The sequence below is a fragment of the Camelina sativa genome, chromosome 9 (genome assembly GCF_030686135.1).
Source record: "Camelina sativa cultivar CO46 ecotype springtype chromosome 9, ASM3068613v1".
Lineage (NCBI taxonomy): Eukaryota > Viridiplantae > Streptophyta > Magnoliopsida > Brassicales > Brassicaceae > Camelina > Camelina sativa.
In genome coordinates this window covers 11426232-11448462 of record NC_141888.1, presented here as the reverse complement: position 1 = coordinate 11448462, position 22231 = coordinate 11426232, and the positions used below count along the sequence as shown (strand labels likewise).

The 22231-nt window shown below is 39.4% G+C and overlaps 3 protein-coding genes across 3 annotated transcripts; 1 reads left to right on the top strand and 2 right to left on the bottom strand.

Moving 5' to 3' along the window:
- Positions 1 to 1437: 1437 nt before the first annotated feature.
- Positions 1438 to 3949, bottom strand: LOC147938083 (uncharacterized). The gene is made up of 4 exons (XM_087463644.1): positions 2185 to 3949; positions 1946 to 2088; positions 1780 to 1864; positions 1438 to 1685 (listed from the first exon to the last, which is right to left on the bottom strand). The coding sequence occupies exons 1-4, from the start codon at positions 2349 to 2351 to the stop codon at positions 1544 to 1546; spliced, it is 537 nt and encodes a 178-aa protein (XP_087319770.1). The 5' UTR covers positions 2352 to 3949; the 3' UTR covers positions 1438 to 1543.
- Positions 3950 to 11322: 7373 nt separating this feature from the next.
- LOC147938082 (uncharacterized) lies at positions 11323 to 12640 on the top strand. The gene is made up of 6 exons (XM_087465456.1): positions 11323 to 11457; positions 11544 to 11808; positions 11995 to 12088; positions 12177 to 12319; positions 12399 to 12483; positions 12571 to 12640. The coding sequence occupies exons 1-6, from the start codon at positions 11323 to 11325 to the stop codon at positions 12638 to 12640; spliced, it is 792 nt and encodes a 263-aa protein (XP_087321582.1).
- A 567-nt stretch (positions 12641 to 13207) lies between these two features.
- LOC147938081 (uncharacterized) lies at positions 13208 to 14883 on the bottom strand. Its single transcript, XM_087465455.1, has 4 exons — positions 14827 to 14883; positions 14413 to 14662; positions 13792 to 14327; positions 13208 to 13675 (listed from the first exon to the last, which is right to left on the bottom strand). Exons 1-4 carry the CDS (start codon positions 14881 to 14883, stop codon positions 13208 to 13210), a joined length of 1311 nt encoding a protein of 436 aa, XP_087321581.1.
- Positions 14884 to 22231: the final 7348 nt, after the last annotated feature.

Here is a 22231-nt window from a genome sequence, read left to right as displayed (position 1 = left end):
ACTGGATGGATATACAAAAGAATCTTTGTACGTGTTTTTACGCGCCGTCTTAAACATACTCAACCGTTGGAACAGATCTTCCCCGATAAGACGAACTCCCTCTGATTGGAGTGGATAGTGATGTGCATCAAATTGGTGAAGAAAACGAACCGCCATCTGCTCGTCTCCATATAACATAGAGAAAATTCCACATGCAAGAGTGGACTCGGCATCTTCGGGGACGTTGTTTTTAGTAGTGCGATACCGCCCTGAATGTCTCGCTCCTCGGCAACGATCCGTAGGCCCTCGTTGTAGATTGCTATGCTGTTCCCTGCTTTCAAGCATTTTTTGAAAATACGCCTGTGAATCCCTTCTTCCTGGTGTTCACCATTTGGATTCCTTGTCGTTTGGAATGAAGAAGGATGTTCACAGATGTGGTAGATGCTGGCAACCTTCAGAACTTCTGGGGCAAGCACCGCATCCACTTCTCACCGACCAGCCTTTAATAATGGGCCAAGGCGCCAGAACCCATCAATTACGAGATGCTTGGCTATTTTTATCAACATGTCGTCTGGCAGATCAATCTTCTTACGGCTAGCAGACGCCATTTTTTGGGAGTTCAGTAAACTAATAGCAATATGTGCAGAACCAAATAGACGGAAACTGCCGCCTGCCCACTAATATAACCTACGATGTGAGAGGTGGTTGGGGAGTTTGGCGAAAATTCTGGAAATTTATACTACTTTCTTTATGACGTCGTTTTAAATTACCCTTTTGTTAACTACTTAATTACGAAGGAACCCATTTTAGGTTTATGAGCTCTCATGCACGCCTACTCGATTATAATTACTAAAACATATAAGTAGTGCGAACCACGTGTCACTTTCGTGTTATCGGATTTCAAATTCATTATATTCGTATTCGTTAAATATCGGCTGTAACTCAACCATCAGCTAACCCTAAGCCTAGACTATGACATTTGTAGGTTCTCTGATGTGACAACTTTGAAGAGAGTCGTATTTATTGTTGCTTTAGATATGATAGTTTTCTCATCATTATGTTTATTTGATGTGTATCCAGTTACGTAATTATCATCACTTCCTCTCAAGTAGATCAATCCAGAGGGTTTCTATTCACTAGTATTGATTGTACGATTATTTAAGATTCTGTATGTAGACGACTATCACAATATATTATGACTTCCAACGTACATCAACTATGGTGTGGGGAATAAATTATCTTTCTGATAAGACAATACAAACATTCGTCTTATTAATAGGAGATAGTACAAGCATTCTGTCATTTCTTTTACTTTATTTAATGTCCAAAAAGAAATAAACATTTACTAATATTTTTGTGAAATAGCTACTAATAATAACAATTTTAATATTCAAAACTCTCCCTATTATTTTCTATCTCAATTTCAACAATTATTCGAATATTAAATAAATAGGATAGAGTACGTTTGAATAATAAAACCATTGTACATATTCTCACGAAATTAAACCAATATTTGAAATAGAAAACAACATTTGATTTCTATTTCTCGTTTGTTTTTCATTCCTCATTCCGCGGACAGTCTGACGAACGTCCGTGCAGATTCTGTATGGGTTCTGGAGCTTTCTGCTTCCTGGGCAATTGTTTCAATTGTTGTCCCATTGTGTCCCATCACATTGTTAATGTAGTGTTGTGCAGCAAACTCACTTCTATAAGTTTAAAAAATTAAATGTACATGTGAGAGTCTGAACAGATAAGAACACATACGCTTTCATACCAATTATTAATATAATATCAACTTACATCTCCTTGTGATGGCCAAGTCCTTCGAAATCTGCTCGAATGAAGAATTTAGAAGACGCTTCGGTGTGTACAAGACATGGTACGCCTACACACAATTACGTAATTGAGTTGCTAGACAAATTACATGTACTTGCTTCTATCATAATATCAATTTCATCTGACGTACCTTCATAACTCCCAACCTTAAAGAACCGGAAGACACAAAACACTGGCTCGGATTTGTGGAGAACATGACATCCCTTTGATTCCCAATCAGAGAGGAATTGATGGGCATAGAAGTCTGTGAGACGACATTTGACACTTTCATTCCTGCATTAACGCACAGTTGCTTTCAAATTTAAACCTATGAAGTTCCAATATATATATATGTATATTACTATGTCTATAGCATAATAGGTACTTAACCTGCCATTCAGGAGAGTGAAGACAACTTCAATACACCTGCCATCGTAACATCTTCTTATGACGTCCACATTTACGATGCACCCACAAACATCTAAGGGGGGGGAAAATAAAATGGGGATGTAACGTTTATTTTGTATTTTTGCAAATGATACACTTAAAAGTAACATCCTCAACTGACCAAACGACCACTAAATGAATCTCAGCAACCATCGCAAGTTCATAATTCCACGGACATTAATATATACATATTAAAGAAATTATAGATAAAACATACTGAAAGAAACGGGATGAGTAACTCTGCCACGAGTTATATCATCGATATCCTCGAAGCGGAAGTAATTTTTGTGATTCAAAGGTTGGATAACATCCATGGTTGACTCATGCGTAAACTTGATTTGGTATGGGTGATGAGTATTCCTCTCCTTGAGAGTTGGATTGATTAATTTAAACTCCCGAATATCGTACCAGGAACCGATTTCAGGGTTTGGCGGGATATTTGGGTATTCACCCTGTAGAAACGCCACTTCGATTGTGGAACCCTTCATAACATATAAATTGTTATACATCAAAAACTGTTGGATTTAGCAAATTAAGAAAGACTTGTTCAACTAACCTCTTCGTACACAAGGAGGAGAACTCGTTTTATAAAGCATTCGTGAATCGACCAAGCGTTCAACACCTTGGCGTGGATACACCAAGACCAATTCCTTCTCTCACGGTCCAGTTCAGCAATACGATCGGTTCTGAAGCTCATGGTGATCTCAGATTTTGGATATCTCTTACTTTAAACTGTGTTAGGATTTGACGAAGGTTGAGAGCAATTTAAATATTTACGGAGAGCGAAATCTCGAAACGGCGCGGCCTTTCAACTTTCCATGGTGTCCGTTTAATAAGACCCTAAATGTACGTACCTTCCCAATGTAGTATACGTACATATGTATAGTTTGTATATTTACAAGACTAACAAATAACCGGGAATCATAAATTAATAACGAGATCCCGACCAAAACGAAAGAGGATATCGCTAAGCCCACACCTTAACCATTAAACTCATAAATGTTAACAAGCATCGATAGACCAAAATTATGTTTCCCTCAATTCGAAACCCTGAACCATAATTGTGATAAACACTTCAAGAGATGGTTTAATCGGGCTTGTTTTAAATAATATTCGGTTATTAGCGGTTTCAGATTTACAAGCAGAGTAAAGGTAGATCAAATATTTAGCTTTTCTAGATTAAGGGTGAAGAGCATAATAAAAAGGTATACAATTTATGCATGTCTTTCTCATGCATTAACCACAAAAAGACAAATAAACTGCAGTTAAAAATAATATCTATCTTGAACAGCCACATATTTGATTTATAAAGTTAGAGAACTCGTGTAATTTTATTTGTATAATATGCTAGTACGGAAACGTGTCTTTTTCTACAAACCGGATTTGAGACAAATTATATACGAACTACACAACTTTCCAATTTGACGTCCGGAACAGCCAATAGCTATAGCATTAAATGCGACAAGTACATGCAGGGATTTGACATCTTCTTTTGTGTAAAATCATTCTTACTTATATTTTGAAATGACTATTATCTCATCATAGTGTTTACTGATCACTTTTTAAGCAAGTAATAATTATAAACTTTGCCCAACGAGTACAGTATATATTTTTGGTTACCGAGACGACGAGAGAAAAACCTTTATCGTGTGAACCAGTATGATGTTGCGTAAGCATTACGTACACCTTTTCCCAACTAATTACTCTGTGTAACTTATTAATATAATACGCATTGTGCTAAAAGGACACGCAGAGTAATTATATTGTACAGTTTATATACAAATTTCACAACCTACCTCCTTTATTGTTGAAGCATATATAATAGCTCCGATAACGAAATCTCAAAAAAAAAGAAAAAATGCCGAAAGCACACAATAAGCTCCCATATCTCCCTGATGATATTTTACTCGAAATCTTTAGGCTTCTCGCAGTAGATGGGCTGTCGCACCTTGCTCCAATTTTGAAGTCGGGTCGGCGAGGACTGAAGACGGTGCTCGACCCCTATGTTCTAAAGGATGCAAACATCTACAACATCTGTTGGGATCCGTTATTGATCCAAACGTCAGACGACCCAAACGGTGGCCCTCAAGATAAAGGGATTCATAGGCGTATATTCAAAAAATGCTTCAAAGCTGGAAACGAAGTTGCAATCTACTACGAGGGCCTCCGGATTGTTGTGGAGGAGAGAGACATCAAGCAAGGCATTTCTGTTCTATCTCGTAACGTTCCCGCAGACGCTGAGGCAACACTGGCATGTGGTATCTTTTCTATTTTATATGGAAGCGAACAGATGGCGGTTCATTTTCTTCACTTATTTGATGCACATCACTTTCCTCTCAAATCGCATGGGGTCAGCTTTGTAGGCAAGTCTGTGTTTCGCCTGTTGTTTACATACCAGGTGGCAATTCAAAACACGTACAAGGATACATTCGTCTATCCATCTACTCACCTCATCCCTAACCCGGACTGTGCCGCCATTTGTTGTATCCAATCCGGTTTCTTCTCTATAAACTTTCGAGATTACGACATCTTGTGTACTAATTGCGGACTTTGGTGGTTGGCGAAATCTATATGTGAAATCCTTTAGTTGTATAATCTCCAATGGCTGCTCTTTAAAGTTTATTTTTTGTTTTTGTTTTAATGTGCTGTTGTATACGTCTGGTACGTACATGTGAACTTATATGAGTGGTGGTACGTACATCGATAATTTGTAGGGTATGTTATTAAATAAAACAAGACGATATGAACGGGACTAGTCCATGTGTACGTACACGTCACACACAATAGAACTAGTAAGGTTCCCCATGTACAACTATGTATTTATGTATGATGCCCTGTTACGTTGTACGTACACAAATACATAGGTGTGGCACCGTGTACGATGGCGGGATAACACTAAATAGAATACATACGTTGATTATAAAATAAACTCCGGCATACACCGGATAACGGTTCGAGGTTCCAAAAAGAAAAAAACAACCATCAAGTACATAATATTTATACATTAACCTAGTTGAAAACGTCGTCACTAAGGTTAATCCGCAAAAAAAATAAAAACATGAAAAGAGGATCTTAAAAGAACGGGCGCGACTCCTGTGCATACCAGTAGAAAAAACAGGACTTACACCCGGTGAGCTAGCTACTGCAAGTACACCTACGGCGGTGGAGGAGAGAAGGCGACGATCTCACTTCAAAAAGGGGACCACCGAGATGGAGGTTCGCAACATGGTACATAACCAGGCCAGCGACTTCAACGGCGGTGTTCATGTGAGGGACCATGAACCAGAAAATATTGCCAAACGCCTCGGCCTCCGTCACTTGGCCGGTAAACGTTGCGAACAGCACATAAGCGAAATTCGCATACGGATCCGTTGGTGTAAAATAGCGTAGCTTTGCCATACCTTCAGCAAAGGTGGGGGAGTTTGAAGCTAGCCTGACGCCCTCAAGATAGTTCGCTACGATGTGGCCCCTGTATAGGAGAAGCTCAAAGTAGGGCCTGAACTTAGACTCCATAGTGATGAACTGTGGCCACGTGATGAACGGACGAAGTTGAACAGTTTGGAGGTCGACAGTGTTCAGCGCCTCGACCAATACGGGGATAGGAGTGACAGATACGGGAATAAAATTGACAAGGAGGCTTGTAGGGTTTGGCAGCTTAATGGCCAGGAATATCTCGTTCGGAGGGGTGTTCATTGTTTTTGTTTTTGTTTTTGTTTTTTTTTTTGTTGGAGACGATATGGGCTGTGGATGGTATTTGCTGTGTGTAGGGAATAAAACATCTTCTTACGTACACACATCTATATATAGTGAGAACAGTGGTAATTTTATTTTTACTATAACAGGTAATTAATTCGATGGTATTTAACAGTAAAATGTACTGATTGTATAGGAATATATTTATATAAAAATGTAATGATTCAATTATGTTTATTAGCCACGCCAAAAGTATTCAACAAGCTATGTTGGTTCTTTGGTACTTGTGTACGTATATAAGTAAAATTACATAACTGATATTTGACATCTACAACCCTGCAAGTCATATGGATTAAAATTCACTTATATGGACGTCAAATCAGTTGGCCATTGCATTAAAAATAGCAACATGTCATTGCATTAAATACGACTACTATTAGATACAAACACATTGTTAATTTCCCTATATTATATATTAAATATAGTGGTTTCAATTTTAAGTATGAAAGGGTAATATTCAATTCGAGCTACACGTGCATGTAACTGTTGATGTAGGTCTTAGCAATGTATTGTACAGAATAAGATATTCGATAAACTATTAGTTTTACTAAAACTAATAGCCAGTTATCACATCTAACAAAGTTCGTGGTTACCTTTATTAGCTTGACTTATTCTGCAAAGGTGCATCGCTGACAAAATACTTCGTTTAATATTAAAATTAGAATTGATAGGAGATAGGGTGTACACGGAAACGAGGAAATGCAAACATGTTTCGTTATAAAACTACCAAAGCATTTGACTAATTCGGCGAGCGCACCACCAGATTGTGCATTTCCTGCAACGATGCTTGTAAGGGCCCACCATATTGAGTACGTCTTCCTTCCTCATTGAGAGCGCGCATTTTAGTGCGCACGCACGAGTTGTTATTTCCCCATCATCAGGGTAGTCAAAAAACACACCATAAGTTGTATTGTGTGATGCTCCATAGTGAATCAGCTCAGTGATGAGTTCTTCACACATATCTCCAACCTCTTCGGAGTCAAGTGGGTAGTGTTTTATAGAAAACAGCTGAAGCAAATAACCCGCCTGGACTCCGGACCCTTTACAGATGCACAACATGGCAGATGCAAGAGTAGCGTCGGCATGTGTTGGTACGTTACGCAGGAGTAAATTTACGGCCCCTTCAATGTCCCCATCTTTTGTTGCAAGACGAAGGCCTTCATAATATATGGCCGTTGGATTATCCGCATTAAGGCACCTTTCAAAAAACTTCCGGTGTCGACCACCAAACATGATATCATCGGGGTCACTGCACATGTTGAAGATGTTTGCCTCTTTCAAGACGTCGCGACGGTAAACTATAGTTTTGCCTCTACTTCCCGAACGTAGGAGTGACTGCATGTACCACCAGTGTTTTGCTGCCATTAGTTTAGCTATTCGCGCCAACAGATCGTCAGGAAGATTTGGGTTGGTCATATTTGTAGTGAAAGTATTATGTGCACATTGTAATGCAAACGATTTTATAATACAATCGTTTGATATGGTTGGGGAAGTATTTGGTATGGATATAAATGATACTTGATATAACTGCGTGACAAGATGGCGAGGTAACATCAAACCACTAATTATTAAGAGTTTATAAACATCCACTAACAATATAGATGGAGTGTCGTTTTGAGAATCTTAATGGGCCGGTTGGAATATTTTAGGCCTCTTTACATCATAACCATATATAATCCCCCACATCCCCTATTAGTATACACGTGTCATAACCATATTACGGATTTGAAGTCTACTACTATAATCTACTATCTCAATCTCGATTATTCACTACCCGCTCAGCTTAACATCTATTGTCAGACATGACACCAGTTGGCAACTGCGATGTGACAACTGATACCCGCAAAAGTCTTATATGGGAAGACGTAGAAGAGTTGTTTAACAAGTAAGTAGAGGGATGTGACTTATATCTCATCGATGTGTCTTGATGAGTACGTTTAATATGATGTGTTTGTAATCATTACTAAGTTACGAAATCTGGTCACAATTGTACGTAACGACCACAGTGTGAACTAAATATGTTTCTGGTTAGCATTCTATATATAATTATTAAAAACCCTGCAACTCCAAACTAGAACTTTCTCTTTATTTAGAGTACCCTCCACAAGTTGCAACACATACGAAACATTGTTTTAGAAAATTCAAGTGAAAATGACGACTGCAACTCGAAAAATGCCTGATATACCCGATGAAATATTGATTAAAATCCTCGGCTTTCTCGCAGTTGATGGTTTGGAGTACCTCGCTCCAATACTGAAGGCAGGTCATCGAGGTGTAGAAACGGCGCTCTCTCCCCAAGTTTTAAAGGATGCTAACATCTTCACCTTATGCTGGGATCCGACGATGTTTCAAGCACCACATCACCCAAATGGTAGAGTCCAAAATGAAGGGATCCACAGGCGTATCTTCAATAAATGCCTAGATGCTGGCAACAAACAGGCAATTTTTTTCGAAGGTTTCCGGGTTGTTGCCGAGGTGGAAGACATTAAGCAAGGTATCGCACTCCTAACTCGTAACGTTCCCGCGGGACCTATAGCGACACTCGCTTGTGGGTTTTTTTCTATGTTAGATGGGAAATGCGAGATGGCTAGACATTTTCTTCAACTGTTTGATTCACATCACTACCCACTTAAATCGGAACGAGCAAGGTTTCTGGCCAAGGGGGTGTTCCGGTTGCTGTGTAGATATCAGACGGCGCGAGTAGACACATACAGGAACACATTCGTCTATCCTATTGCTCCCTTTATCCCTTCTCCGGAATGTGGTCGATTGTGTTTATTGAAGCATGGTTTCAAAAACAAATGGTATGAAGATTATGACATTGGCTGCAGAAATTGCGGCCTCTGGTGGTTGGCGAAAGCTATGTCCGAGATCCTGTAGTTACTTTTCTCATAATATGTTTCGCCCTAAACGTAATATGTAACGAATATCATGTTTTCAACGCAGTTCTTATATCTTCTAGAATCCTTCTACGGCAACTAAATCCGTTTTACAATGTCTCCCTGTTGTACTACCATTTTGGTTCATGTAACACCTAGGTTGTATCCTTCATAAGAACGCGGAATCTATCGCTACTTAATATGTTGTTTACGAAAACTAAGAGGTTGGGTGCCTAAAACTCGTACCTACCCATTGCAAAACCACTTATATATAATACTAAGACGTACACAACCTGAAAGATATTAGTGTAATAACAACGTTTATAATTTCAGTGTACGTTCAAGAGAATGTACGTTTAGTGTACGTACAATAGTATATACTTTAGGCCTTGTACGTATTAGATTTTGCAATTTGCGTGTTCGTAGAATGGGAAGGAATAGTTCAGGCATTATCTCCCTTTATGCAATTATTGTTTGGGTGAGCAAAACCCCCTTTATGCAAATTAATTATAAATATATCCGCTGACGCAGATTCTTCTATTTCGTATTAGAATATACGTGGCGCCACCATAATAACGGATGTCAAATTCGTTATACACTACTTAGACAATTATTTCTCTTAAATTCCGCTAGGCTCTACTTAGGGTAGACATGACAGCAGTAGGTTGGACGAAGTGACAACTCCTACCCCCCAAGTCGTGTTATCTCAGCGTGATGTGATTTATATCTCAGCGAGTTTTAATTAAACAGTAGTAAGTGACGTTTGTCTCGGCGCATTACAACAATAAACGGGTAGGGTGTTAGCTAAATACGTATCTCGTTAGCGTTCTATAAATTATAATTACCAGTCCCACTGTGTGCAACCTGAACTTTGTGTTCTTCAAACACCCTTCTGTACAAGTTGTAGTTCCTACTGAAAAATCACAGCAAGATGGCGTCTGCGTCTCAAAAAATGCCTCATCTACCAGATGAGATGTTGATTATCATCTTCGGGTTTCTCGCAGTTGATGGTTTGAACTACCTAGCTCCAATAGTCAAGGCAGGACCTCGAGGAGTCAAAACAGCGCTTAGGCCTCAAGTTCTCAAGGATGCTAACATCTCCAGCATTACTTGCCATCCTTCTTGGTTCCAAAAATTACATCATCGAAATCGTAGAATAAAAGAGGAAGGGATGCACCGGCGTATCTTCGAAAAATGCCTTGACGCTGGGAACGAAAAGGCAATCTATTACAAAGGTCTCCGGGTTGTTGCCGAGGAAAGCGACATTGAGGGAGGTATTGCACTTCTAACTCGTAACGTACCCGCAAGAGATAATGCCACACTAGCATGTGGATTTTTTTCTATGTTACATGGGAACCTCGACATGGCGGGTCATTATCTTTACCTGTTTTTGGAATACCACTACCAACTAAATACAACTCAAACAAGGATTTTGGGCAGGGAGTTGTTCATGTTGCTGGGTAGATATCAGACGGCGCGAGAAAACACGTACAAGGATACATTCGTCTATCCGATTGCCCCTTTGATCCCTTCTCCGGAATGTGCTAAATTGTGTTTATTGGAGCATGGTGTGTACTCTCTCAACTATCGAGACTATGACATGGTGTGCAACAATTGCGGCCTTTGTTGGTTGGCGAAATCTATATCTGAGATCCTTTAGTTATATTATCTCTTTAGATATTTCGCCCTAAACGTTTCATCTAAATGCCTTCTGTTATAAACGCAGTACTAATATCTACGTCATAGGCTTTACGCGGACTGAATCCGGCCTTTTGTTTCAATGGTTTTCTCTTCTACTTATTTTTAAGCATGTACCACTTGATGTTGTTTCCTTTCCTTTTGTAACTGTTCTATCTTGCAAAAGAACTATACACAATAGATATATCTGCCAATTGTGTATGTACAACAAAGTGTGTGTGGGTACATGGGTCCTTACGTTTGGTACGAGAAATGTATTGTTTTGTTACTACTGTGCATTCGGTTGGTGAAGTCGGGAAGTGTTCACATCCCTATGATTTCAAGGTATCGGGCCTCAATTTTAATAAGCCCATTCGGTATGGATTTGTTGTTTATTTCTTAAACTCAAACAACATTCGGTCAAATTTAATAAGCCCATTCGAACGCACATCAGAAGGCCTAAATTTTTAGAGTTTGAGTTGAGGACCCATTTAAAATTTTCAAAAATTACATCGGCCTTACTTAGAAAAACAATTTAAAAGTAAACAATACAATTTCTTTTCGCATTGGGCCTCCAATGTTGCTGGACCGGCAATTAAATTATGGTTTTTTAATATGTAAACTACGAATTAAAGTAAATTTGAAATATAAACCCGAAGAAAAACAAAGAAAGCGAAGAGTCGCGACGTTTTGTTTTATTTAAATAGCATCACCCTGTCTCCTTTCCAAACCCAGGGTAGACACGAGTAACAGGATCTTATCAGAAAAAACCATGGAGTTTAGAGTTGATGCCATCGCTGATCTTAGACCAGGAAAAACGAATTGGATTATCCAAGCGAAGGTCTTGAATTCGTGGTATGTTACTGAGTTCTTTTGGAAGCGGGTTCTGCTCCTTGCTGATACACGGGTTAGTCCACTTTGCTTTGTAAAATATTTGCACGAAGTTGTTAACCAACGCAGTGGTCTTCTACACAATTGATATGCAATTTGTAGGGTGACACAATCGAGGTGGCGTTTTTACCAGGGACCTATAAGAAAATGAGGAAGTATATCTATGATGGTGATTGGTATGAAATTAGGAATTTCAAGGTCATCCAGCCAACACTTAGGGAGAGGAATACACATCATCCTTTCCAAATCAAATTTACTGATGAGTCGACGATGGGCCTGCTCTCACCGGTGAATCAAAAACACTACTTCCGTTTCGAAGATTTGGGTGATATATCTCGAGGGAGAATTACCCATCCCATATCATTCGGTACGCTTATCTTCAATTTTCAATTACACAAATCGTTTGAAACAACGTTAAAAAACGTTTGCTAATTGATATATTTGTGATTATCACTAGTTTTTAGGCCTCATACTAAATAAATAGGTTAGTAGACAATTTCATATCAAAATACATAGGTCATAACATTTAAAGTATGTGTCTACCCCGAATCAGATGTCTGTGGGTGTGTAGTTGGGGTGGAAGACAAAAGATTACTCGAGGGGGAAAATGCGGCCAATGAAGTTGTCCTCACCCTACTGAATGGGAGGTAAAGGAGATTTGTGCTACCTTTTCAATACATTTACATTTAAAGTTATTTCGTATTCCCGTTCAATATTAACCTGAGAAAATCGTAGGAATGAAACCCTCAAGTGTCGTGCCCTAGATGATTATGCTGCTCGCTTCATAAATGCTTGGGAAGCACTCGAGTGTCATCTTACTTTTACATCCGAACCTGTCTTTTGTATTTTGCGGTTTTGGAAGGTTGGAAGCTACGAAGGTATGTTCGATTTGATAGATCAGATAAGGAAACCAGCCTTGTGAAACCATATACAACTAATTTTGTAAATGTTCTGAAGGTGCTCCTTGCCTCGTCAACACAACCGCCTCTTCGCTGTTCTATATAAAACCAGATTTCGAGGGAATGGAACATCACAAGGAGATGTAAGCTCTTTGTTTTCCTACTAAAAGACCTAATTGTATTTGTTGCTACTATCAAATACGTTAATACACTTTCTATATTTACCGCAGATCTGAAATCGCTGGACGTTACTATATAGAACATATAATGGAGCACGTAGGGGAGAATGCAGTACCTTGAGAATAAAGGAACCATATGGGCGAAAGGGAGAACTCAGGGAGTGTACCATATTTATTTAAAGAACCGGCACAGATCTATGCAATTTATTAACTTTTTTTCCCCCGGTGTGTTTGTACTTTTGAATGAACCCAATGTTACGCTGATTATGGATAATATATGGTTATGTTTTGTCAACAAAATATAAAATTTAGTACTCCGCAATATATGTACGTACATAACAATAGTTATCTACGATAAGTGAACATGTCAACACTATCCAACCATCGAATTATGTCCTCTCTAATGGACCATATAAAGCCCACAAACAGATATATTTCGCTTTAAAAAGCTTCTTATTCAAACAGAAAACCGTTTGCTTGAGATTTCTAAAAAGCCCACACGAGTAATAGGCCCATTTAGGGCAGCCGGCAACAATTTCTCCAACAATTATAGTTAAACAAAAATGTGGGCTTAGAAATTAAAAAGGGCCATCATAAACATGTTACAAAAAGCTATGTTGGCACTTACGGAAAAAAGAGTATTATCCTCACGCCAATTAAAGATAACACGTCTATTGTCGCCCATGCACTACGTATTAGCTGGACATGTTGTACGGTTGTGGCCAACCTGTTGACACTGAGAACAAGCATGTTGTTTGCGGGGCCGCTTCGTCTCCAACGCAACCTCGACAAAAGACTTCCTCCTCGTCAACTTTGGCCTTCCTGGAGGATTCCTAACAAAAGGCGGTTTACATCTGGACGGTGTAATATCAGTAGGAACGATGCAGGATGTATCTATCGGCATTATCGCCTCCGCATACCCACTGCAGAGGCTGTCTCTGCGGAAGTATGGATGGTGCTGGTTTATAACTGATACGTTGGCCATATATGCGGCTGCGATAGCATGTACGCATGGCATCCTCTCTAGATCAAAACGCCTACATGAACACCTCTTATACCTCAGATTGACAACATGCATTGAGTTACCACCACTTACTTCAAATCGATCTTCATCAATTTCTTGAACCTTTAGACGCCTTGACTGTTCAATACGTGCCTATGAGTAAATCAAAGCGTAAGTTCATATAACCAAAACAACAAAACATATCCACTAACATTTTTCAGGCCTTTCGTTAACATATATATCGATGGATATGTTAATGAATGTCACACCTGTAACAGGTTCTCCACTCCTTTGGTGAGTAAAGTTGGCATTGCGGCAGCTTGTTTTCTCCTTGTAGCAAACCAACGTGTCAACATATTCCGAACAGCTTCTAGTAACTCTACAATGGGATAGGCTCTGGCAGGATTCAGTACTTTGTTTAGCGATTCTGCAATGTTGCTCGTGGTGAAGTTGTACCTATCACCAGGAAAGTGCGCCCTGCTCCACTTGGTTACATCTGCACGAACCAAGTAAGCATGCAGTTGCGGATTCGCTTCTTGAATTTGCTGGAAGATTTCTTCGAAATCAACTACACGGTACGCTGCAGCTGCTTTTTTTACCAGCCGGAATGTTTCGCTCCCACTAAATCTCAGGATAATATTCTTGTGAAGATGATAAGTGCAGATTCCTCGACTTGCCAGGGGGTACACTTTAGCGATAGCTTTACCAATAGATTTATGCCGGTCAGATATCAGTGCAAGCTCTTCATCATCAGGAATTATACTACTTAATTGAGTAAAGAACCATTCCCACGACACGTCGTTCTCTGTATCAACAACCGCATACGCCAGAGGGAAAATATTAAAATTCCCATCTTGTGTTCGCTATCAGAAGAGTCCCTTTGAATTCACCTTTCAAAAAGGTTCCATCTACAACTACAACTTTCCGCATATACCTGAAACCCTTAATGCATCCAGCAATCGCAATGAAAACATACTTGAATCTGTCTTCTGCATCAACGACCAGTCTAGTAAGGGTCCCCGGATTAGAGGACCTCAGCCTGTATAAATATGCCGGTAATTCAGCGTATCCACTTTCAGGTGTACCCCTAACATACTCCCGCGCCTTTATAAGTGTACGATGTGCCTTCCAGTAGCCAAGCTATTATATGAAAATGGTCAGTAAAAGACATCAGCACTAAACACTATCAACTAGATCGAATTATATATATGTGCAGTGCAGGCCATAGAATCAACTAATTTCTGACAAACTCAACAAACTTAAGCTACGATCTGTTTGTACACCCTATAAACAAGTACACTCACAGAGCCAACCATAAAACAAACATATTCAAGTATTCCAGTAGCCAACCTGTACACCATATCATAGGTTGAGCCCATCCCCAACAAGATTTGGCACAACAGAACTTCCCACACCACCAACATAATCCTTGTATAATTGAGCTAGGATTGGTGGTTTAGCATTACGGCTACGGCCATATCGTTCCGTAACAGAGCAAGTATGTTCACGACAATATCTGCGAATATGAAACACCGGCGAATCACCCATGGTTGAAGCCCGTATTCTCCATTTACAACCTTTTACCCAACACTCAACGATTAACAAAACGGGCGTTGAATATCGAACATTGTAATCATATTTATCTAATACACTCAGCACCCTCAACCTTGCCACCAATGTTTCTTTGCTATCAAACTTATCCCCCACAGCAATATCACCACCTCCGTTTTCTATTTTGCGAACCTCCTTCTCAATTGCATCAGTTGCAGAGTTAGTCTTGCGGGTACGGTTATTTGATTCTGTGTTACACACATTTTCCTCTATACAAGACCCACCCCCAGGTCCGTCGTCCAATGATTCCTCTGCTTCATCCGGGGCGAAGTTGGAGTACAGCAGATAGTCTTCATCCCCTGAACTTGCACCATCGCTGTCGTCACAGTAATCAAATCTACTGTTGTCCTCGTCATCTGCTTCATCTTCATCTAGATCATTTCCTACATTATCTTCACCGTCTTCCTTCCGACTCTCGTACTCATCATCTTTCTCTCCCATTTCCTCTGCCACGCCTACGAAATCATCTACAACGACTTCAGGGGTCTTGGGTGTTGGTTCTGGGGTTTTCGGTTTAACTTCCTCGAACAAGGTTTCACCAGATTTAGCTTAGATCTCAACGCATAGCCGGATGAGTTCACTCCTATGCAGTTTGAGAAAGTTTTGAAACTGCCGACCATTCGAAACAATCACCGGTGGCATATAACATCCGCTTTTTTTATATCTATCTAACATATAGCTCAACTTTATCGCGGAAGTTCTTTCACAGAAACCAAAGTCATCGTACACCATAGCAGTAAAGTCTTCAAACTTTGTTTCTTTATCGGCAACTATAATCCTGCACCCTTTCCTAGTATCAACATCAAACAACCAGCGCTTTTTGTCTACCCTCCACCTCCCACACGCCAATACGATATCTTGCTCTTCCATGGATGAACCGAGATCAAAGATTAAAGAAACTGAGTAGGAAAAAGACGTTTGCTCCGGCAGACAAACAGAACACGATTGATGAATCTGCTACAAACTTTATTACATGAACACCATAGATCGGAAGAACAGTAAAGGTGTTTAGTTCTTCTTCCAATAAGTCTATCGCAACGCTCGACTGTCTTTGCCAGCTCAAACAAATTCGTGTTATTCTGGTAAGACTTTACAGCTGTCAATCTTGCTTACTAAATCTACCACGTACAAGAAGCCTACCACAACACTACGAAAACTATTTCAAAAAACAAACAAAGTATACCAAAAATATCTGTAAGGAGAGAAGGCTGTTGCATAAATCTGTCGCAACATGCCATTAGTCTACCATAAATATCTTCCCACCCTGTTACGTTTGCCGCTACACGCGCTTAAAACAAAAGTCTATCATCAAAGGGAAATTCCTCTACCAACTTAATCTAACGAATCGATTTCATGTACGTCCACCGATAAGTGTACCAACACTACAACTAAGTGTACCATCTACAGTGACCGATAAGTGTACCAAGACTACAACTAAGTGTACCAAAAATATCTGACGTACACCTTTAATCAGTCCACGTGTATAAATCTACCATCAAAGGATCGGTAGACTTAGTCCCAACTTCCAATAGTTTTTTTTTTCCTAATGGCATTAGCCGTAATTACGTTTTTTCTCAACACTAGTTTCAGGGGTAGTATAGGTACAAGGTGTTAGTCTAGTCATTACAAACAATTGTATGTTGCTTTTGTAATAAGAAAGCTTTTATGCAATATTCTAGTAACTCACCCTATATTTAATCACATTTTTTTTGTATGAATGTAAAATTATATTCAACAAAAAGACTGTTTTACAATAAATGCAACTTCAAGCTGAGTAGTAAAGTAGAAGTGTTAAAAAAACATTAGCTAGTAACTATGGCTTTGAAACCAAAATAGAAGACCATTTGCATAAGCGAGAATACTTGTCATTGTGTTTAATCGGTTGCGGGCATGTTTATCAATCATTGCAATGAGAACTCGGGGTGGTTTGGCAGAGTCGCCATGGCGCCGACGATTCCTTTCGGACCAGAGACTGTGGAGAGTAAGCTGAAACATGTAACGTAACACAAAGGAATGGAGGCGGCTAGCTGTATCAACAAGTATGGGCATGAGGGAGGGCCAACTTGTTGTGAACCGGCTGCCTAGGATCTTACCAGTAAGAGCAGACCAAACTTGAGAGGAATACGGACAAGAAAAGAACAAGTGATCACGTGTTTCAACAGACGCCGCACAGAGGACACAAGTACCATTGGCGGAGCCATTCCACTTTAACAGTCGGTCTCCCGTCGCTAACCGTTGAAATCCTAATGGTCAATTTTAATGCAAACGGGCAACAGCGCCAAATTGATGTAGTAACTTTTGGTATCAATTATTATCAATCCACAATTTGCATTAATCAACACACCAAGAATACACAAAGATGCTTAATCTATTCTTAATCAATGAAATTTTTTTTTTCACAATCTTAACTAACAAATGATTTAAAGAAAGGAAACTAGACAATGCAATCTCAAGGCAAATAAACAATACTGAAAATCAAGAATAAACAAGAGAACATTGGGCAAGGTAATTGACTTGGGAGATAGCTAATCAATCCTAGATGTCTAAGCAACAATCAAGAACAATCCTAGATGTCTAAGCAACAATCAAAATGGCGCACGATCGACCACTTGATCGACCATTTGGTCGATTGGTCCTCCGTCGTGATCGACCATTTGGTCGATCGGTTGGTCGATCGCTTAAGTTCCCGAAGTCTCGATCCTTGAAGTCCGAAGTCCAGCTTGCGCCTCGATCGACCATTTGGTCGATTGCTCGGTCGATCGTCCAAGTCTCCGAAGTGTCGGCTCGCGTCACAATTGACCATTTGGTCGATTGCCTTGGTCGATCGTTTTGTCCTGTGTCCAGTCCGAGGGATCCGATAGTGCTTTGATTGACCAAAAGGTCGATAGGTTGCTTGATCGTTTGAAGTCCGCGAATCCGATGATGCGTTGATCGACCATTTGGTCGATCGGCTGGTCGATTGTTCGGCCTTCTTGTCCTCATTTCATTTCCTTGCAAATTCTTGACTTATTTGGCTCCAAAGCACACTTTCGTTGCATATCTCCACTCCAACACCTGAAATACCCAACTTGATGCACAATGCAGCCTAAACAACCTCAATGCTCATGAATATGCACAAAAAATGAGGAAATAAGCTTTAAAAACTCATAAAAACACAAGATATCAATTCCCCCAAACTTATACTTTGCTAGTCCTCTAGCAAAAACCAAGTGAAAAACAAGGGAGAGAGGTTTAAAGATGGGACTCAGAACCACAAGGCATGAGACAAAGGATTCAAACCAAAGTCCTCAAATGTAGTTCAATGGTGCTAAGATCAATCAAAGTCCTTACAAATATTTTTCTATGCTTAACACAATGCATCACTCTAGTTCATTTTCTATCTATTGGCAAAGACTTGCAATCCTATTGAACATCTCTTTCACATTCATTAAAGTGTTTGGTGTGATCTTGCAAATGGAAAATAAATCAAGCTCAATTAGTTTAAGGTAAAGGCTGTTTATAAAGTGGTTGGATATTGGTGTTTTTGGGTGGTTAACTCTCAAACAAAGAGGAATGCTAGACAGTCATGAAATCTATCTAAGATCGAGAATAATTTGGGCATACAAAGCTTAGCTCTTGATGTTCTACCCACCTAAAAGCTTTTCTACCCCTTTTCTCATCTTTCTTATCTTCTTTTCAAACCCAAAAACTCAACCTTATTCAACTTAACCCCTTTTTCTTCTTTACTTATGGTCTTATTCCTTTATTTTTATTGTATCCCTAAGGCTGTTCTTTCTTTAAACACTAGCTCCTTTTCTTTCTTATTCATCCTTTGCTATACTCCCAATCTTGTTTGATTTTCCTTTACTCTTTTCATTTTGATTCTAGGAGACTATAACAACACTTTCTATCCCTTTTCTTTGAGACTTAGAGCTTAATACCAACTTAACCTTAGAGACTTTTTCTTTTCTTTTGACCAAGTAAACCTTTATTTCCCTTCTTATTCCCTCTTGTTCCCAAACTTGAACCCAAATCAACATTCTAACCACCTATTTCTTTCAAAACCAGTCCTATTAGCTAGCTATAAAGATTCCAAGCCTAGCTAAAAACAAGAGCCAGTTCTTTGTCATTCTCAATACTCTCAAGATTTCACAACCTATAGCATTATCAAGAAAAGGCCTCACTCAACAAATCAATACAAGGTTTGAAAGAAAAGGATGGGGTTCAAAGGTGTGGCAAGAGATTGGGTTAAACAAAATAGAGTGGCAAATAGAGATAGTTAACCCAAATGAAAGTTCCATGAGCTAGCATTCATATTCCATATGCAAAATAATTTAAAGATCAAATTAAAGTCCAAATAATATAGAGATGCAGCAATTATCAAGCAAGCTTTACACTAGAAGAAAATGCTTTCAAGTGATACAATGCTTTTAAGCTTAGATTCTTCATTTTTTCCCAAAGATTAAACAAGCACCAAAAAATGAACTATAAATGAGGGTTGTGGGTTCAATCCTAAAACTCTACCTTTACAAGGCAATTTCATTATTATCCCAAATGCAAATGGAAATGCATACTAAATGCTTCTAGACTCAATCCTAAACACAAGAATGAATATGCAAAGCTACATGCATTTGTTTTTGGTTTTTGAAAATTTTTAAAAAATTTTTAAATTTTTCTCAAAACATAGCTATTAACAATGCATCACACAAAACATGAAAATCAAAACAGAACACAATGTTAGATGGTTAGTCCCTCCCCCAAACTTAATTCACACAGTCCCTGTGTGAGAAAAGTCCAAGAGAAAGACTAACAAAACAAAGATAACAAGACTCAAATGGTATATACAATGGAAAGTTAGGACCATACCTTGGCCCTAGTTGTGAACCTTAGGGAATGGAGTGATAGGAGGAGCTTTAGTGCTCCCTTGAGATCCTGTTGATTTGGTAGAAGGAGAGTGGAGGTTGATAGTAATGACACTTGAGAGAAGTTCATGAAGCTTATCCTTGTCATAATGATAGTTGGGATCTAACTGGGCTTTGACACTTGCAAAAAGTGAAGCAGGACCTTTGTTCTTCACTTTATACTCTATTGCTCCATCAACAAGCCCCAAGGGATGCAAACACAAAGTCATAGGAGAAGAAACAATGGTGGGAAGGTAGTTTTGTTTCTTTTTCCTCTTCTTCTTGTCAACAACTTTATTTGCTTGACCCAAATCCCCTTCTCTTGAATCTCCTTTGAGGTCATCAAATAAGGAGTCTAAACACTCACCATCCAAAATGTCCTCATCAAGCTTTGAAGTCTCTTTAATCCCCACTTTATCAACTTGGAGCTCTTGATGTTGATCATTCAAGTCTCTATGCTCTTCCTTAGTTGCCACTTCTTCACTAGTGATTGTTCCACAAAACATTGTAGAGGAAGAAGGTTTTATAGGATAGGATGTGTTGGGATTCACATGAAGAAGAGTTACTCTCTTATTTGGGAAATCAATGCTTGCCCCCACAGTGTTGAGAAAGGGAGTTCCTAGTATGAGAGGGAGCTTGTTGGTTTCTTTCATCTTAACTATCATGAAGTCTGTTGGAACTGTGCAATCCCCAACCTTGAGTGGATAATTTTCAAGTAAACCAAGTGGAGAATTTTAGGAAGCATCTCCAAACATGATAGAAGAAGAGGGCTGCTTCATGTCTTTGATCCCAAGACACTTTACCATCTCAAGTGACATCACATTGACACTTGCTCCTTAATCACATAAGGCATCATCAAGTTGTAAAGTACCAAGTGAGCAAGGTATAGTAAATCTGCCTGGATCTTCAAGCTTGGAAAGTGTTTTTGGACTTGGTTGTTGTTCACTTGGTGAATCAAAAATTCTCATGATCTCTTCCACCTTCTCTCTGTTTGCTAGAATGGCTTTGATGACCTCTATATGGCTAGGAACTTTAGACAAGCTATCCACATAAGGCAAAGGTGCTCCAACTCTATTCATATTAGCTTTGAAACTTGAGAACACTTTCTTTTTGGCCTTTGTAAGAACCATTTGTGGAAATGGAATTGGAGGACTATAAAGAGGAAGAGCAACACTTGGTTCATCTTTCTTTTCAACCTCCTTGGCAACTATCTCCTTACCCCTTGATCCCTTCTCAGATTTCTCAACTTTAGCAACCACCAAACTCTCAGCAGCAGAACCATATAGGAGAGCAGAGATCTCTTCAATAGACCTTTCATTCTCATCAGCATGGCTATCCATTTTTGATTTTTCTAAACCCATACTAGTAACCTTGGTCACTTCTTCCTTGAAGATGGCATTGCAAAACGCCTTTGGGTTTTGTTCTGATTTTCCCGGTAGAGAACCCATTTGTTTTGTTGAAGAGGAAGAAGCTTGTCCCTGGACTTGTGTTTGCAACCTTTCAAACTTAGCATTTAACTCACCATAGACATTGTCAACCTTGTTGTGTATGGCTTTCATTTGTGTAGCAAGTTCAATGGCTCCTATTCCTTGTCCTTCTAGGCGTTGTCTAAGTAGAGCATGTGTGTCATCTACTTGACCTTGGAGATGTGGTGCATTCATTTGCTGCTGTGGTTGAGAATAGGTTTGAGGCTTGGCTTGGTAGTTTCCTTGAGGTTGAGGCTGATTAGTTGGGTTGGGAAGGGAAACCAAGTGGTTTTTGGGGTGGATAAGTCTGATCTTGTGGGTTCTCCACATTGGTGCTGCGGTAAGAGAGGTTAGGGTGGTTGCGGTAATTAGGATTGAACTTGTTATAGCCTTGGCCACCAACATAATTGACCTCTTCTTGTCTCTCAACACAAGCTTCCATACCTTCTTGATAAAGTTCACATTCATTAACAAAGTGGACTGGCTTTTGAGTGGCAAGAAGCATCTTATCCATCTTTTCATTCAATGTTTTGATCTCCTTGCGGTGATGCTCATTCATATCAGAATGATCTCTTGTAGTTCGATCATAATCCTCCCCATAGTTGCCATCAGTTTGAGCAAGATTCTCCACCAAAGTCATACCAACATCAACATCTTGGCCAAGAAAGTTACCATTACTTGCTGTGTCAAGCAACATCCTTATCTTTGGTAGCACCCCTCTATACAATGTGCTAAGAAGAGACTCCTTGGAG

Bases quoted from the DNA above. Each gene is read 5' to 3' on its own strand.
- LOC147938083 (XM_087463644.1), bottom strand. From the start codon at position 2,351: ATGTTACTTTTAAGTGTATCATTTGCAAAAATACAAAATAAACGTTAC. The intron at 1,865-1,945 runs GTACGTCAGATG...AATTGTGTGTAG, and splicing joins TAAGGTTGGGAGTTATGAAG to GCGTACCATGTCTTGTACAC. The intron at 1,686-1,779 runs GTAAGTTGATAT...TTAAACTTATAG, and splicing joins CTTGGCCATCACAAGGAGAT to AAGTGAGTTTGCTGCACAAC.
- LOC147938082 (XM_087465456.1), top strand. From the start codon at position 11,323: ATGGAGTTTAGAGTTGATGCCATCGCTGATCTTAGACCAGGAAAAACG. The intron at 12,320-12,398 runs GTATGTTCGATT...AATGTTCTGAAG, and splicing joins GAAGGTTGGAAGCTACGAAG to GTGCTCCTTGCCTCGTCAAC. The intron at 12,484-12,570 runs GTAAGCTCTTTG...TATTTACCGCAG, and splicing joins ATGGAACATCACAAGGAGAT to ATCTGAAATCGCTGGACGTT.
- LOC147938081 (XM_087465455.1), bottom strand. From the start codon at position 14,883: ATGGTGTACAGGTTGGCTACTGGAATACTTGAATATGTTTGTTTTATG. The intron at 14,663-14,826 runs GTGAGTGTACTT...TTCATATAATAG, and splicing joins TTTGTTTTATGGTTGGCTCT to CTTGGCTACTGGAAGGCACA. The intron at 13,676-13,791 runs GTGTGACATTCA...ATTTACTCATAG, and splicing joins GAGTGGAGAACCTGTTACAG to GCACGTATTGAACAGTCAAG.